This window comes from Rhinatrema bivittatum, chromosome 9, assembly GCF_901001135.1.
Source record: "Rhinatrema bivittatum chromosome 9, aRhiBiv1.1, whole genome shotgun sequence".
Classification (NCBI taxonomy): Eukaryota; Metazoa; Chordata; class Amphibia; order Gymnophiona; family Rhinatrematidae; genus Rhinatrema; species Rhinatrema bivittatum.
In genome coordinates, this window is record NC_042623.1 from 195,038,145 (window position 1) to 195,053,078 (window position 14,934).

Sequence of the window (14,934 nt, forward strand, 5' to 3'; positions counted from 1 at the left end):
TGCAGATAATTGCCATCTTTGCTCAGTTTTGTTTATGGCAAACATGGGAGGCAGAAATATACCTCATCGACCTCTCACTGAAGTTGTAAATAGCTGCTGGTGTCGTCCGGATTGTCTTCATCGTTCACTAGATTGGGACCAGCTGCCTGTGGCTTTCCTCCGCTGCTGCTCAGATGATTTGGGAGCTCTTCCATCCTCCTGGCTGCGGCTGCTGTCTCAGTGTCCAGGGTGCTTCTACGTCTGATGGCGGGAAACATGATCAGGGTCACAGGCTCTCAGATTTTAGGAATTTTATAAATAATGAAAATTCAGTTGTCAAGAAAAAACATGCAGCAATTCTTCCTCCGTTACGGTTTTCACTAATAGAAGTTTCTCTGTCCTTCATATTATGTAAAAAAAAAAACCCACACACACACAAACTGAGAATTTAAGAAAAATGCACAGCTGTCTAAAAACAATTTTCCTAGTTACTACCAATTCATAAGCTTTACATTTCTTCTTGATATTAAGTCACTATTACCACATTTTTCTGGTCAAAACAATTGTAAAGAGAGAGAAAAGTTTACATGGCTGTCTGTCACGCTACCATTAGGGATGTGCATTTGCTGGAAACAAAATGAGAATTTTGAACAAAATTTCCAGTTTTGTTTTATTCTGTTTTTGAAATGAAAGAAAAATGAAGATGATTTTGTTGGTTTCATTTTAAGGAAAACCAGGCCAACCCTGCTTCAACCCCTTCTTCCCCCAGCAAATTCCTCCCGGCAATTCCCTTGATCACCTGAGGCCTCTCTGGATCTTCTTACCATGTGGCAAAAGTGATTCCCTATCACGCCTGTCCAACTTGTGTTACAGTTGTAAATGATGCCCGCAGACTAGAGCTGGGGCCATTATCAATTTCTTCCAAATAAGAAAATGGTGCCAGCCTGAGCCAGAATGTTGTCTGGAGCGTGTAAGTGGGGGGGGAATTTTAGTAGTTATGCGCGGCGATGCAGTAGGCCTTTTTCCCAGTTCACTTCCAGTTTGCCCCAGTACAGGAAGAGGGACTTCCTAAACCCCCTAGCTAACTTGCTTCCCTTTTACCCTATTAGCCTGAGCCTTAAACCCCGCTGACTAGCCTTGTTTTTTTTTTTTGTTAAACGACTTACATGCCGTCCATAGCAGAAGTAAAGTTACACAGTAGGGACCAAGCGAGTGTTTGTGCGCGTACTTCATGATGCAGTCCCAGCCCGCCCATGTCCTGCCCAGACCATGCCCACACCCCACCCCTTTTTCATAGAAATGACGGCAGAAGAAAAGACCAAATGCTCCATCCAGTCTGCCCAATAAGCTTATGGTAGTATCTGCTGGGCCATGCAGTTTACACCCATGCTTATTTGTTTCTCAGACCGTAAAAGTCAGGACTCTCATTAGTTGCTGTTTGAAATCCAATTCCACGGTATCTCCATTGCTTATCACTTTCCCATACCGTAAAAGACAGGGCCTTTGTTGGTTGCTGTTGAATCCCTGTTTTCCCTTGCCGTTTCTTGTGGTTACTTTGCCTCTCACTTCATGCTTAACGAAGGCGTTACCCGTGTAAGTCCCTGCAGGTAAAAGCTGCCCTCTCTTCACAGCTCATGCACTTTTAGCCATGGATTAAAGGGTTGGATCCCAGAGTCAGGGTCAGGGTGGACAGGGAAAAGTCCACTTGGAGATTTCATTTTGAAATCCCTGCATGTATTTTCCTGGGTGTACGTTACACCTGTGGAGTGCTTCCCTTTTGAAAATTTGCTAGCAGGTCTGCCGTGCAAAGTAGCTGCATACCTGAAAGCTACTGGGGCAGTTCAAAAATTACTCTCTAACAGGTAAATTTTGAAAGGAATACGTGTGTGTCCATAAACACGATTATTGCAGCGTACGCAAAAATACGCCTAATTTTATAAAGTATGTGCTGTGTGCACCTCTACAGTCTTTATGTGCGCATCTGTGTGAGAGAGAAAGAGACTCTGTAGAGAGTCAGTCTGGCACTATATATATGTTTCACTCTCGGGGGATACTTTGAATTGGGGTGGGCTTTCGGGAGGCGGGTTGGGGTTAGGGGAGGGTGTTGTTTCAGACACATTCAGAGATATTCATTGCAAAATTGACATCAGCAAGGAATTTATAGTCCTTATAAGTGATGAAAAGTCTAACAAGAGGAGCTGATTTGTACACTGCAGTGCTAGCTGCATTGTACAAATCTACTCCTTTTCATCATTTATAAGGAATGTGTCTGTAACAACCCCCCCTAACCCCAACCCATCTCTCGAAAACCCAACCCGATTAAAAAATTTCCCATACATATATAGAGAGTGTCAGACTGACGCTATACAGAGGTGCGTGCTCTCTCTCTCGCTCTCCTGCGCAGTAGTACATTTTTTGCATGAGCAACACTTAAAATCTACCTCTTAATGAATAAAATATGCAATGTAAGACAATGGCAAAGGTATATGGGAAACTCAAGATGCATATTTTTTTTAAAGGCCAACAATGGTATTAATGTTTGTATAAATTTACAGGGATCCTACAAACCCCTCTTCCCTGAGAAATCTATGCAAAAGAGAAAAAGATTTTCATAATCCATCTAAATTAAAACCAAACTACTTTAATTCCATGGAATTGCAAAAGGGCTCGTGCTTATCATGTGTAACATGCGGATGTCAGAAGCACTTGGGATTGAAATGTTCATAGTTCTGATTATCATGGATCAACAGATACGTTTTTATTTCTCTCTTCAGAGCCTACTTTGTTTTTCGGTTTTAATTTAGAGCTCTGGAAAAGAGTTTTAGTAGTCCTGAAGAAAACTTCAATCTTTGTTAGTTGTGGCACCTTTTAAAGGTCAAGAGAAAAGATATTGACTGTATGACCTCTTGAGACTGTACAGCTTTCTTCTTCAGATGCAAATAAAGCATAGAATATGATGACATCCAGTCTTCTCAAACTATTTCCTATTGCACGCCGCAGACCCCTGTTGATCTCAGGCTTCCCTTCACTTCTTTGGAAAGGAGGTTCTAGAACAAGGGGGTCAAGGCATGAAGGTGAAAGGGGGTAGATTCAGGAGTAATCCTAGGAAATATTTCTTTACATAGAGGGTAGTAGATGCATGGAGACAAAAATGGTATCTGAATTAAGAAAGCGTGGGATAAATGCAATTGATCTCTGAGGGAGTGATGGGAATTATAAGGGCTAGATTAATTAGACAGATGGGCAGACTAGTCTTTTTCTGCTGTCATGTTTCTATGCTTCTTTTATGTTTCTATGTTTATTTTATGTTTCTATGTTTGTTGATCTTCTATGTTTACCCTTTATGTTTTATTCTTTTTTAAACTTTGCTCCTCTACATGAAGTAATATTTTCTGATGCTTAGCTTAGCGGAGCTTAATATCATGACCTCTTGTTCTGTAACATCTTATCTGCTGGAAAAGATTTGCTTTTTGTATGTTTATACTTCTAAGGTACTGAATATTTCTATCATATGCTCCCTTTCTCTTGCCTCTTGTGTAGGATATACATACCACGTTCTTTCAATCAAAACTCATAGGGCTAGATTTTTTTTTTAAATATGCATGCGCGTCCATATGCACGCGTTACCCGGTGCACACACATGGATGCGTAATTTTATAATATGCAGTGAGTCAGCCAGAGTGACTCACTGCACTCTTGATTAACAAATGTTGATACCTAATCAAACCAAATCACACCACCTCAACACCTCTCCAACTTTTCAACCTTTTTACTTAGGTATACACTGCTCCTAGCTTATTTCTAGCTTCTGGCTACTTTTATTTTTTTTTAATATACAAACACTCTAACTTCTGCTTTCTAACTGCCTTACAGACTATTAAAAATAAACACACTAACTACTGCTTACTAGCTGCCTTATTGACTGACTATTTAAAAATACAGTCTAACTTGTTTATTCGCTGCCTTACTGACTGTTAAAAGCACAAACATACTAAATAATATTCCCAAATAGTTAACTTTGCCCCAATACTTTTAAAAAAGACAATGTCCCAAGCAAAAACTTACTGATTCCTTTCAGCCACCAGCAAGGTGATCCTCTCCTCTCAGTGCTCCCACTGGATAAAATCGGGTGGCTGCGCACCTATAATCCACGCGCGCATGTGCGGACGGTGCGCACAAGGGAGGGTGAATGTATGCAAAGCCCATGCGGCGATGCAATCGGACCTTCCCCAGTTCGGTCCGAATCCGCTCCAGTTAAGCTGCGAGGGAACTTTCCTAACCCCCTGCCTAACCTTCCTTCCCCTCTCTTCCCCACCCCCTAAAGCTAACCTACCTTGACTCGATTTTTTTTAATTTTAGTACTTGCTGCTCCTCGGGAGCAGAAATAATTTAGGCGCTCCGGCAGATGGCTGGCGCCCGCTTCCCCGGGTCAGTGGCTAATGGCTGCTGTCACGGCCAGCCCCAGCCCAATCCTTCGAAGAGGCCCGGCACATGTGCGCGTACCCGGGTTTATGCATGCGGCCGGGCCCCCTTCAAAAATTCGCATGGCGGGCGCAAGGCCCGGCCACACGCGCGTAAGCCCTGAGATTTACGCTCGTAGGCCTTTTAGAATCCGGCCTTTTATGCCTTTTTAGTTCTCAGTATTAAAAATCCCAATGCCTGCAACCCTCTTCTGTGAAGTAATATTATATATTATTGTTCACTGTTTAACGGACTAATTGAAGGATGTTTTACAGGAGCATTCTAGTTTCTCTGGGTTAAAATGCTATAGTTTGAATATATATGGCGCCATCTATTTTATTACTGCGATCCTAGCAAGGCTGTTGGTATCTGCATCCCAATATTTTAAACTTATGTTGAAACTTCCAAGAGCCATTCAGAAAGACATAGATAAGGCTGCCATATGATGTCAGAGGTTTACCTGAAACTATCACTGACTTCCATGGAGACTGATACAGCCTGCAAATCTTGTTGCTTAAAATCTAGTAGGACCTTGGTAGAGAAATCTGAGGAGGGGAAGCAACAGAAACTTTGATTCATCAGATTATGGTTTTGAGCCAGTCAGGGAGGGGCCAGCCATTGCACTCGCTGAGGTACTAGCTTTGCACATACAAGAAAAAGCTGGCACCACACACCACATCATGCCTATCTGTGTTTGAACAGTGGCAGAGTAAACAGAAAACCACTCACTTTATTCTGCATTTCTAAAATGGACATGTGTTTGCTTTTATTCTCTTTGGGTATACCGTATAAGCTTTTTAGAGAGAGACTGCCCAGAATATTTAACCTATTAAGGGTTACGCTGAATGGAAGTTTGCTTTAGAAACATTTTCTTAATGATCAATATTTACATGACTTCTTAAATGCTATAGGATAGGTATCTTATAAAGTAATTATCAATATTATCTACAAATGTGCAAGGGAGCAAATGCTCCAGTGACCGTTTATGTCGTCCCATCACATATCATGCATGGATACCTTGCTTTTGCAACACTTTAGGCTCATTTGGAAGCAGGGCCGGGATCTGGCACCGTCAGCCTTCATTCATAACTACCCAGGGATTATTTACACTATTAATATTCCCTCCTAACATACTTTAGTTACTGTAGCGCTAGCCCTCGGTCCGGAGCCAGGCATCGGATTTCCTTCAGAAGCGTGTAATCACAAGCATGGGCCCAAACGGGTCGATTTTAAAAGGCGAGTGTGCGCGTCCATGTGCGCGCGGTTTACGGCGCATGCGCATGGATGCACCAATTTTATAACATGCGCACGTCGGCGCACGCATGTTGTAAAATGTTTCCTGCACACGCATGCCAGCCGGATTTTCATGTCCACGTGCACATGTGCGGGCGGGTGGTCTATTCCATGTGTGGGGGTGGGGGGTTTAGAATAATTCGCTCAAGTAGGGCTTTGCCAGTTCCCTAACCCTAACCCTATCCTTCCTCCCTCTTTCCCCGACCCTAAACTAACCCTAGCTATCCACAATTTTTATGTTTTGATACTTACTGCTCCTCCAGAGCGTGCGCTGTCCCCGGGACAGCATCTAATGGCGCTGTCCCGGCCCGCTTCCAGTCCCGCCCCCCCCCCGACCCACCCCTTTCAGCAGGCCCGGCACTTGTGCGTGTTATCGGAGGCTACATGCGTGGCTGGGCCCGTTCTAAAATACGCGCAGCGCGCACAAGGCCCAGCCACACGCGTAACCCCTGATTTTTACGCGTGTGGGCCTTTTAAAATTTGGCCTTAAATCGGGCCACTACTGAACATCGACTGACTTCCTGCCCACCCCCACACCCACCAGGGGTTGCGAATGCTGCCTCTGCAGCATCACTATGCCTTGCTGACCCATGGAACAGCAGATCTGAACTGGGAATCAACTCCAGGTCCCTCTGCAAAGCAGTGCTCTGCGCCACCGGGCTAACCCAGATGCAAGCATTTTAATATCTGTCGTAGTAGACATGTATCGTAGTATCACATTTATTATAATACTTCTTCATCCTGTTTCTGAACACATCAATCAAAATCAGACCTTTTAAATCTCAGTCACAAATTAGATTGATTCTGCAAGGTTAAAAATCTTTTTCCTCTTTTCTTTGTCTTTAACCCTCTTAGTCATCATTGATTAGCTGCATCTTATTTTTTTTTTTCCCCAGTTACAATATAGCTAAGTCATTGAAATATAAATGCAGTCTTATCTCTCCTTTCTGCCACTTACCTGATAGTCATACTGGTGCTTCGCTCATTGCTTTCTTCAGAGTCTATTTCTGAAGGTTTTTCTTTGACTCGACATCCTATTGTTCTCCCGGAGGAGCTGGTATGAGAAATGAAGTCATCTGTGATTCCATTACATTCTTCTCTTTGATCGGTTTCGATCTGAATCAAAGGCACTTCCCTTGGGCTAGAAGCCAAACTTGCATGGCACACAGACAAAGATACATTGGCTGCAAAATGCTCTCTCTTCTTTTCTAAATCTGTTTTGTTGCACGTAGGCTTAGACTGAGGTGGTGCGGGAGAACATCTGTTTGCAGACGAGGAGTCTTTATTTGTATAATCAAAGGAATCTTGATGGACAACCAGTAAAGACTTTCCACTTTGAACAATATCTGCAGCTAGTCTATTGGCATATTGTTCCACGTGCAGAGGGGAGCCGTTAAGACTGTGATCCTGGCCAGAAACGTCTGTATTATCCGCTATGATTTTGTTCTTGCGCATTAAAGCCTCAATAGAATTTGCCCATGTCTCATGAATTAACATGTCTGTGATCTGGTCTGTTTTGCATCTTTGGTATAAGCAAGAATCCGACTTGCAAAGTCCAGAAGAAGACAAACTATTAACTGGCTGCACACTTAAGAAATCAAGATGACTGTCCCGAGCAAATCCATCCAGAGAGTTTGCTTTCACAGGCGCATTTACTGTCAGGCGTGTGCTTGGTGATCTGTCAGGCATAGAAGACTGTCGAAAACAGAAAGGCGTTCGTGGAGAAGGAGGCAATAAATTACTGCTCCATTCTCTTCCATTCTTACTGGATATATTTTCTTTATCAATTTCCCTAAGCATATACCTATAAAACTCCTCGGTAATGCTTTCTGTACTGGACTGTTTGGAGGGGCAATTTGGCTTCACGTTGAGGGTGACCATTTTTTTCTAGTTACTTGCTGCATTGCCGAATTTAATATGTTATTTGCATTCTTTCCAGCATAGTAGTCTAGCAGCAAATCAAATTCTCTCCCTTCATTTTCCATCTGGTTTACCATGAATCTGGAAAATTCATCTGTAATGCTTTCACAGCTGGATTGCTTAGAGATAGAACTAGCCCTGCTGATTGATTGTCCAAAAATGCTTAGAGGACCAAGAGTGTTGGCTAAATTTTTAGAATCTAAATCCTCTTCTGGGATGCTTTCATAACTGGCTGCCTTACCTCTGCTCCATCGTTCACAGTGTAATCTGTTTCTAGAATGGTTTGCACCCTGCCAAGCATTATCAGCTACAGACAATTCGGTTTAAACTTAATATTTAGAGGCCACTTCATTTGCAAACACATTTACTGAATCTGGGGCATCGTCAAGATTTATCGATTCATCCACTACCCTATTCATCAGTCGTTCTTTTAGTTCTGGATGCTCATCTGTTTTTTTCTTAATCTCACTAAGCCTTGGTGGTCTGTGCTTTCTAATGACTGAGCCATTGGGAGGCGCTTCTTTTTTCCTTTTCATGGTCCTGCATGATAAACTCTGTGCCACCAAGTATTCACTTCCTCGTTTCCATGCACAGAACCAAGGCTGCTTGCCATTTGAGTTTTCGAGGCAGATGGCAGCTATTTCGGTGGCCATAGACACCACAGTCTCTGCTAATTCATCTGCAAAGTCAGAAACACAATATATCTCTGAGTGTTTTACCTGTAGTGCAGGCTGGGATGGATACACATGACTACTTACAGACACACTGACTGGGAACTCATTGTTTAATAAAGCATCCCACGTCTGGTTTTCCTGGGGTTCTGTGTTCAGAATGGATTCAAAGATACCTGCTCCTGGACACTGGGTCTGCTCTCATCTGTAAAAGAATTTGCTCTGATTAAAAAAGGCCTCTGCTCTTTGTTCTGACTTTGAGATTTACAATAATCACCTTTCATATGCCACTTGTTGGTCGAAGTTTTTATGACCAATGACGAGTTATGTCCGCTATTACAATTACCGTATGCTGGTTCTGCGCCAAATGAAATACTTTCCATGTTATCTGACATGACGTCTGCTTGAATAACTTTCTTTGCAATGGGCTCTTGTACAAATTCCTCTTTCACAGTGCTATTATTGTAAAATTATTGATCTGATCGCTAGTAGAGCGATATGGTTGCTGTTGTGATATTTCACACTCTTCCCCCTCAGTTTGTCGGTTGAATGTTGTCTCCGTTATGCTCCATTTATTCCTGTCTTCTGAGAAGCCAGATGGCAGGTCACCGGATTGTACAATGTCACTCATCTTCTTGCAAGTGGAATATATCACATTAGAAAGCAGTTCACTTGCAGTTTCCATAAACATGCTTTGCACATTCGCATTTGATTTACCGCCTACACAGGGAGTTAACAATCTCTTTCTTCGGTCAGCTTCATCGACAGAATGCTTCAGTATGACACTGGATAAGTTTTGTGCCAGTTCATCTTTGTTTACTTTATCTAGGTGTGAAGATTTTGGACTTGTCACGCTTTCAATAATTCTTCCATTCATTGATTCTATAAAATCTCCTACATTTCGGTATGTGCTTGGCTTGGCGAGAATGACGGATGCCTCTTGGAGGAGTACTTCTGCAATACTATCATTGCATTTTTCTATATTGCTGCCTACGGCTATACCGCAGTGAAGGGTGATGCCAGAAGAGGCATCAGCAGCAGATAGACCTCTTGAAGCTGTAGGACATCGTTCCTCTCTTGTTTCACCAAACCCACGAACTGCAACAGCACTTGCAACCCGAGTCATCTCACAAACAGCGGAGGGGAATGAATAATTGTCTGCATCACTTTGGGGTATTTGGGGATTTTCTGATTGCACTTCTCCCTCATCTGTTACTTTATTGTCAACATCTGCATTTTCCTGGGCTAATCTGACCCTTTCTGCCGCATGGGGGCTTGTAATAGTTCCAATAACAGTGGCAGCACAAGCTAAAGCTACTCCTAGCATACTATGGGGGTCCGTCATTGAGCTGACATCTTTTTGTGCAGATTCTACAACTTCTGCAGAGCTCTCCGATTCAGGACCCTGAGAGGCATTTGGAAAACTGGGCCCGGGCCATTCTGACGTATTTTCGTAGCTGTCTGGGCTTTGCACGATGACAATTTTGGGAAGCTCATTCCATGACCGAGAAGCTGTGGTGGCCTCCTCTTTCAGTTTGGTGGCCGAGAGTAAAGTATCCCCAGCAGAAATGCAGATCGCAGCCTCCTTGGTGAAAGTGGGCTCAGACTGGGAGAGTCTGATAAATGCATCCTGTAGAACAGATTCAGCTAAATTTGTTGCAAATTGGCCTGTAGTAGCTTGTTCTTTTGCATAGCGTCGGGAACATTTCTTTCCTCTTTGCAAGACTTGGCATCTGATGAATTACTGTTTCTTTCTGCATTTGCACTGCAAGATGAAGCCAGCTGCTCTTCAATCATTTCTGGCAAATGAAAATCACCTGATGTGTTAGAATTTTCAATATTACTTTCCCAGTTTTCCTTAGTGGATGGAGTTTTTTCTGCTAGATCTCTCTCCCAGTTTGGGTGCTGCACAGCCTTGGGTACATTTTCTATGGCCAGGTCTTCGGCCATGTCGTCCGGTGCTCCTTCCGAGGCGGCATTGTCTTTGTTTGATTTGCTTCCTTCGGAGACAAAAGGCAGTCGGCCCCTTTTCCGCGGTGAATTGTCCAGCCCCTTTGCTTTTGCTTTCTTGACGTCCGAAGTAGTTTCCACAGTTTTTAACTTTTCATGACCTGTGAAAAAGAGAAGGAGGCATGATTTTTTTTCCCCGAAGTGGGATTACAAAAGTGCTCTGGTTTGGCGATGGGAGGGCAGATTTCAGGTTTCCATTTACCCGGGTAAATTGGCTGCCTGAAGATTGCCAAGCCCTTATCTAACCATTGGTTCTCGCAGGGGATCAACCCTGTGTGTGCTTTCAGATTGGTAAAAGAACAGACGATCCCAGGGGTACATAAGCTTCTATTTTCAAATCTAGAAATTTTTTTCAAGGGAAACGGCATTCGTAGGAAAAGCAGGTGAGAACCTCTGCTGGTACTTTTTCCTTGGTTTGTTTGCTTTTTTTTTCCCAAAGGGACTGTATGCTTGTGCTTTTCCCTTTGAGAATCGGTACAAAGTACCTGGGTAAAAGTATCAGCAGACGCTGCCGCTTTGTGGATATTTTTGAAAAGTTACCCCATAGTGTAGAGACGGGAAGAAGAAAAGGATAGCCATGCAGTTTAACCTTTTTCAGAACCTGCAGAGCTACTTTGAGGATATTTATGTACTTGCACTCCTAGGCAGGGGTTCACATGCATCAATATTTATAGCTGGTTAGACTGAAAGGCCACAAGCTCCTCGTCTAATTGCCCACCAGCATTTAGAGCCAATCCTCCAGCAGAAGAATTCCTTCACTTTCTCAAATATAGCAATCAAGTTAAGTCACCGAATCAACATTTTGACCTGGATCCACATTTTCCCATCATGTATACCACTTTCCTTTTCATCTAGAAAGGTCTAATTTCCTTTTGGAAGTAAACAATGAATATAGCTTGGCTGCCCCCACTGGGAAAATGTACCACAATTTCACATTATACATAACTAAGACCATTCATCATGGTTGTAAAGGTAGATCTGCATTACTCTAGCAACCTTTCCTCGAGGCTCTATTTAATTGCACAAATAGTCAAATACACACACACACACATATATATACATATCTGCAATTTAGGTTCAGTTTTAGAAGGATATGCTGGCATGAACAACAGAAGTGATGGAAAGCAATAAGATTACCATATTTAATTTCTTCGGCCTCGTTTTCATCCTCCAAGTGCTCTGAGGCTGTCAGAAAGTCCTCTTCAATTGAGGACACGGAGCAGTTTGTATCGTCCTCGGGCTTCAAGGCTTTCACCTCCAGCTGCAGCTGCCTCTCTTGCACAAGTTCCAGTCCAATCAGAAACTTGTTCATTTCAAAGATGATGCAGCCTGCATGGTGCTCTCTCTTCCTCCTTGCACACTGCACCAAGCACACATCTGCCAGCCAAGAGCACTGCGGGGAAGACAAGTTAATTCACATAGGATCTACCCTTCCAAAAAAAGCAAAACAAGTTATCACATTGTGAAGTTAAGTTTAAAGCAAGTTTGAGCAATATTAGAAAATATTTTCTTCAATATAGAGTATGTTCTGAAAAAGTAACTTTTTCTGGGAAACACGTTTTGCAGTGTCATCTGGGTACATTTACAAAAGTGGTACCTATGTTGTTGGGTTTTTTTGGGGTTTTTTTAATCTCCATCTACTGCAACTCTTTCTCCTTTGAATCTGATTAGATATTGCATGCTTCTCTTCTTGTCTCTCTGCTCCCTATGCAGTTTGATCCCCAATTCAAACTCCATTTGCTGTCAAATATCTTCAAGCGCTGCTCCCATGCACCTCTCCTACTCTTATTTCGTGCCACTCACCCACCTGCTGTCAACTCCCCACGCTCCTCAGTGTGCCCTGCACAAAACAAACAGTGATTGGCTTTCCCTCCCTGTGAAATAACCTTCCCCTGATATTCCCCTGATATTCAGTATTCATCATCTATTCTGACCAGTGACGGATTTAGCATTTTACACGAAGGTAGGCGATCTAAAAAAGCCGTCAGGAATACAATAAGGAAAAAAAATGTTTTTCTTAATGTCACCATTGTAATATGAATTCTTAAACATGATTCAAGATTACCGATCATTATTTTAATGAGAAATGTTTTTAATTGTTTTTTAATTGTTTTGTAATTTAATATTTATGAGTTTTACATTTTCTTATTTATTGGTTATTTATTGATTTGTACGATTCACTTGTAGCCCCTGAGGCAGCCGTTCCGATAACGGTGAAACTCGGCCAGAGTCGGGCTGTAATATTTTAGAGACGTCTCCACTTCAATAAAGTTTTGAAAAAGACCGTGGCATCTATTCCTTATTGTATTCCTGACTGATTTAGCATTTTGCCACCCCTAGGCACTAGTGATGCTTTCCCCCCTCCCTTCCCTGGATAAGGAACAACAGTGCGGAAATTCTAAGCACAGCCTTCTTTGTTCCATCTGCTCCATGCTCTCCTCCTCCTCACCTCATTTCTCTGAATGACAGGGCAGAGGGATTAGGGAGCAGTGTCAGGGTGGCGGGATTCTGAAGGCTAGATTTGCAAGTAGAGCAGTTTTTCTTTGCTCTTTCAACATCAACCTTCCACTCCTGTTCTCTGCTGAGTGAGATTCAGCATAGCTGGGAGTCGGCACATCTTCAGCTGCCTGGCTGCCCTCCCAGATGTTTGCCGCCCTAGGCACAGGCCTAGTGTGCCTAGTGACAAATCCAGATCTGATCCTGACTTGTTGATCTCAGTTAAAGAACTACTTTGTCTTAATTTATCTGAGTCCTTGACTGCTTCTATGGTTCACTGTAATATTCCTCTGTAGCCACCTGCTTTATTTCACGTACGTGATATTCTTTGCTTTTCTTGTAGGGAGCCCAATAAGTACATAAATAAAATAGAAATTTTGATTTGATTGAAATATGTTTGCCTGAATATATTCTGGACTGCCATTGGTCAAATAGAAGCCAATGTAGTAAAGTGCACAGAAGAGCATACACTATTTGGTTTTAGCATGCTCTATGTTGTTATCAGGAATTATATGCTAATAAGCTCAACAATAAAATATTGTGTGTGGCTTTTCTTCTGATTTTTTAGCAAAATTGCATTTGCAAAGCATAAGTGTGCATAATTTAACTCTGCATTCATAGCTACTAAGCTACTTTGCATAATTTTTTATCGCATATCACTCATTAGCATTGAATTTGCGATAATGAAGAGAACATATGCTAAAGTAGCTATTGCAGAAAAAGAATCCATTTTGTCTGCTGAATGGTCCATTAGAATCAAGTAATATCCCATAAATCAAATGTTGTTAGAGATTGTAATGCACAAAGTAGTCTTTGCCAAATTTTCCACAATTTAGAATATTGAACTAAAAAATAATAGAAAGATGAACCAACTTCTATCTATGTATCTATCTATCTATGTGCATAGATTTGCATGCACTGCCTCCATTGTATGCAAATCTATCTCATGTATATTCATTGTGGTTATCCTGAAAACCTGACCTTTTTGTGGCTCTCGAGGACTGGAGTTGGTCACCCCTGCACTGAGGTTTTTTTGCAAAAGGGGCCAACCTATGAAAAAACCTATAAAATAGGCTGAAATAAGGAAAAATGCCAATATTTCAGCATGGTGCATGTTTTTTTTTAGTGCATTGGTCCCTTCTGTGACTAAACTTTGCAAATTTGCCCTTCGCAAATAGTAAACTTTCATTTGTAGTCCACTATGTGCTGGTGTTTATTCAAATTTTGTGCTACTGAGCTGGCCAATGCATTGTAGCTCATGCTATCGTAACTAGCAGAAGCTGGCACAAGTGGCAAGGTCCTGACCTTTCTGTCTGAGAGGCAGCAATATCTTATCGGCATCCTGGACATTGTCCAGTGGAGCCCTCCAGGGCTCCGTACTATCACCAGTACTTTTTCAACATTTAACTCAGACCACTAGAACGTTTGATATGCGGATGACATCCAGCTCGTACTACCCAAGGACCTGGACCCATCAACGGCTATGAAAAAGCTAAGGACCTGATTTTAAAAAGCATTTATATGCTTAAAATAGGGTTTTACACATGTAAAGGCACTTTACCTGTGTAAGTGGGCTTTTGAAAATTGCTACAGTATGTGTCATTGAATTGTCCATAGGATTTACCCGTGTAAGTGCACTTTATGTGGCTAAATGTCTTTTGCAAATTATTACAATAGTAGTTACATTTCCACGTGTAAGTCCTTTTGAAAATTACCTCTGAAAAGGTGAATTTTAAAAGCCCTGTGCACACCAAACTCAGGAGATATGCACACTTGTAGGGCTGCCTACATTTGGTATATCTCCCATTGTGCGCTCATCTCACTCAGAATCAAAAAGGGGCGGGGCCAAGTGATGAAGGTACAAATACTCATGCGCCCAGATCTTGTGCCACATAACTTTACTTCTGCTATGGAGGAGGTGTATGTTTAAAAAATGTTAAAAAGCCATTCCTGAGGGGTTTAAAGGGCCTGGGGTACATAAGAATCTAAGATATTTCATATTGGGTCACACTATGGCCAGCATCCTGTCTCCAGTAGTGGCCAATCCAAGTCAAAAGTACCTGGCAAGTACCCAAGCATTAAATAGATCTCATGCTACGAATGC

General features: G+C 42.2%; 1 protein-coding gene across 1 annotated transcript in view; it reads right to left on the reverse strand.

Annotated features, from left to right (window-relative positions):
* Positions 1-14,934, reverse strand: part of SPHKAP (SPHK1 interactor, AKAP domain containing) — a 281,946-nt gene that overhangs the window by 19,842 nt on the left and 247,170 nt on the right. Inside the window, 8 exon segments of the mRNA XM_029617349.1 lie at positions 79-234; positions 5,982-5,990; positions 6,692-7,605; positions 7,608-8,494; positions 8,497-8,745; positions 8,787-10,010; positions 10,013-10,435; positions 11,472-11,727. Of these exon segments, the coding sequence (XP_029473209.1) occupies positions 79-234; positions 5,982-5,990; positions 6,692-7,605; positions 7,608-8,494; positions 8,497-8,745; positions 8,787-10,010; positions 10,013-10,435; positions 11,472-11,727 (4,118 nt within the window).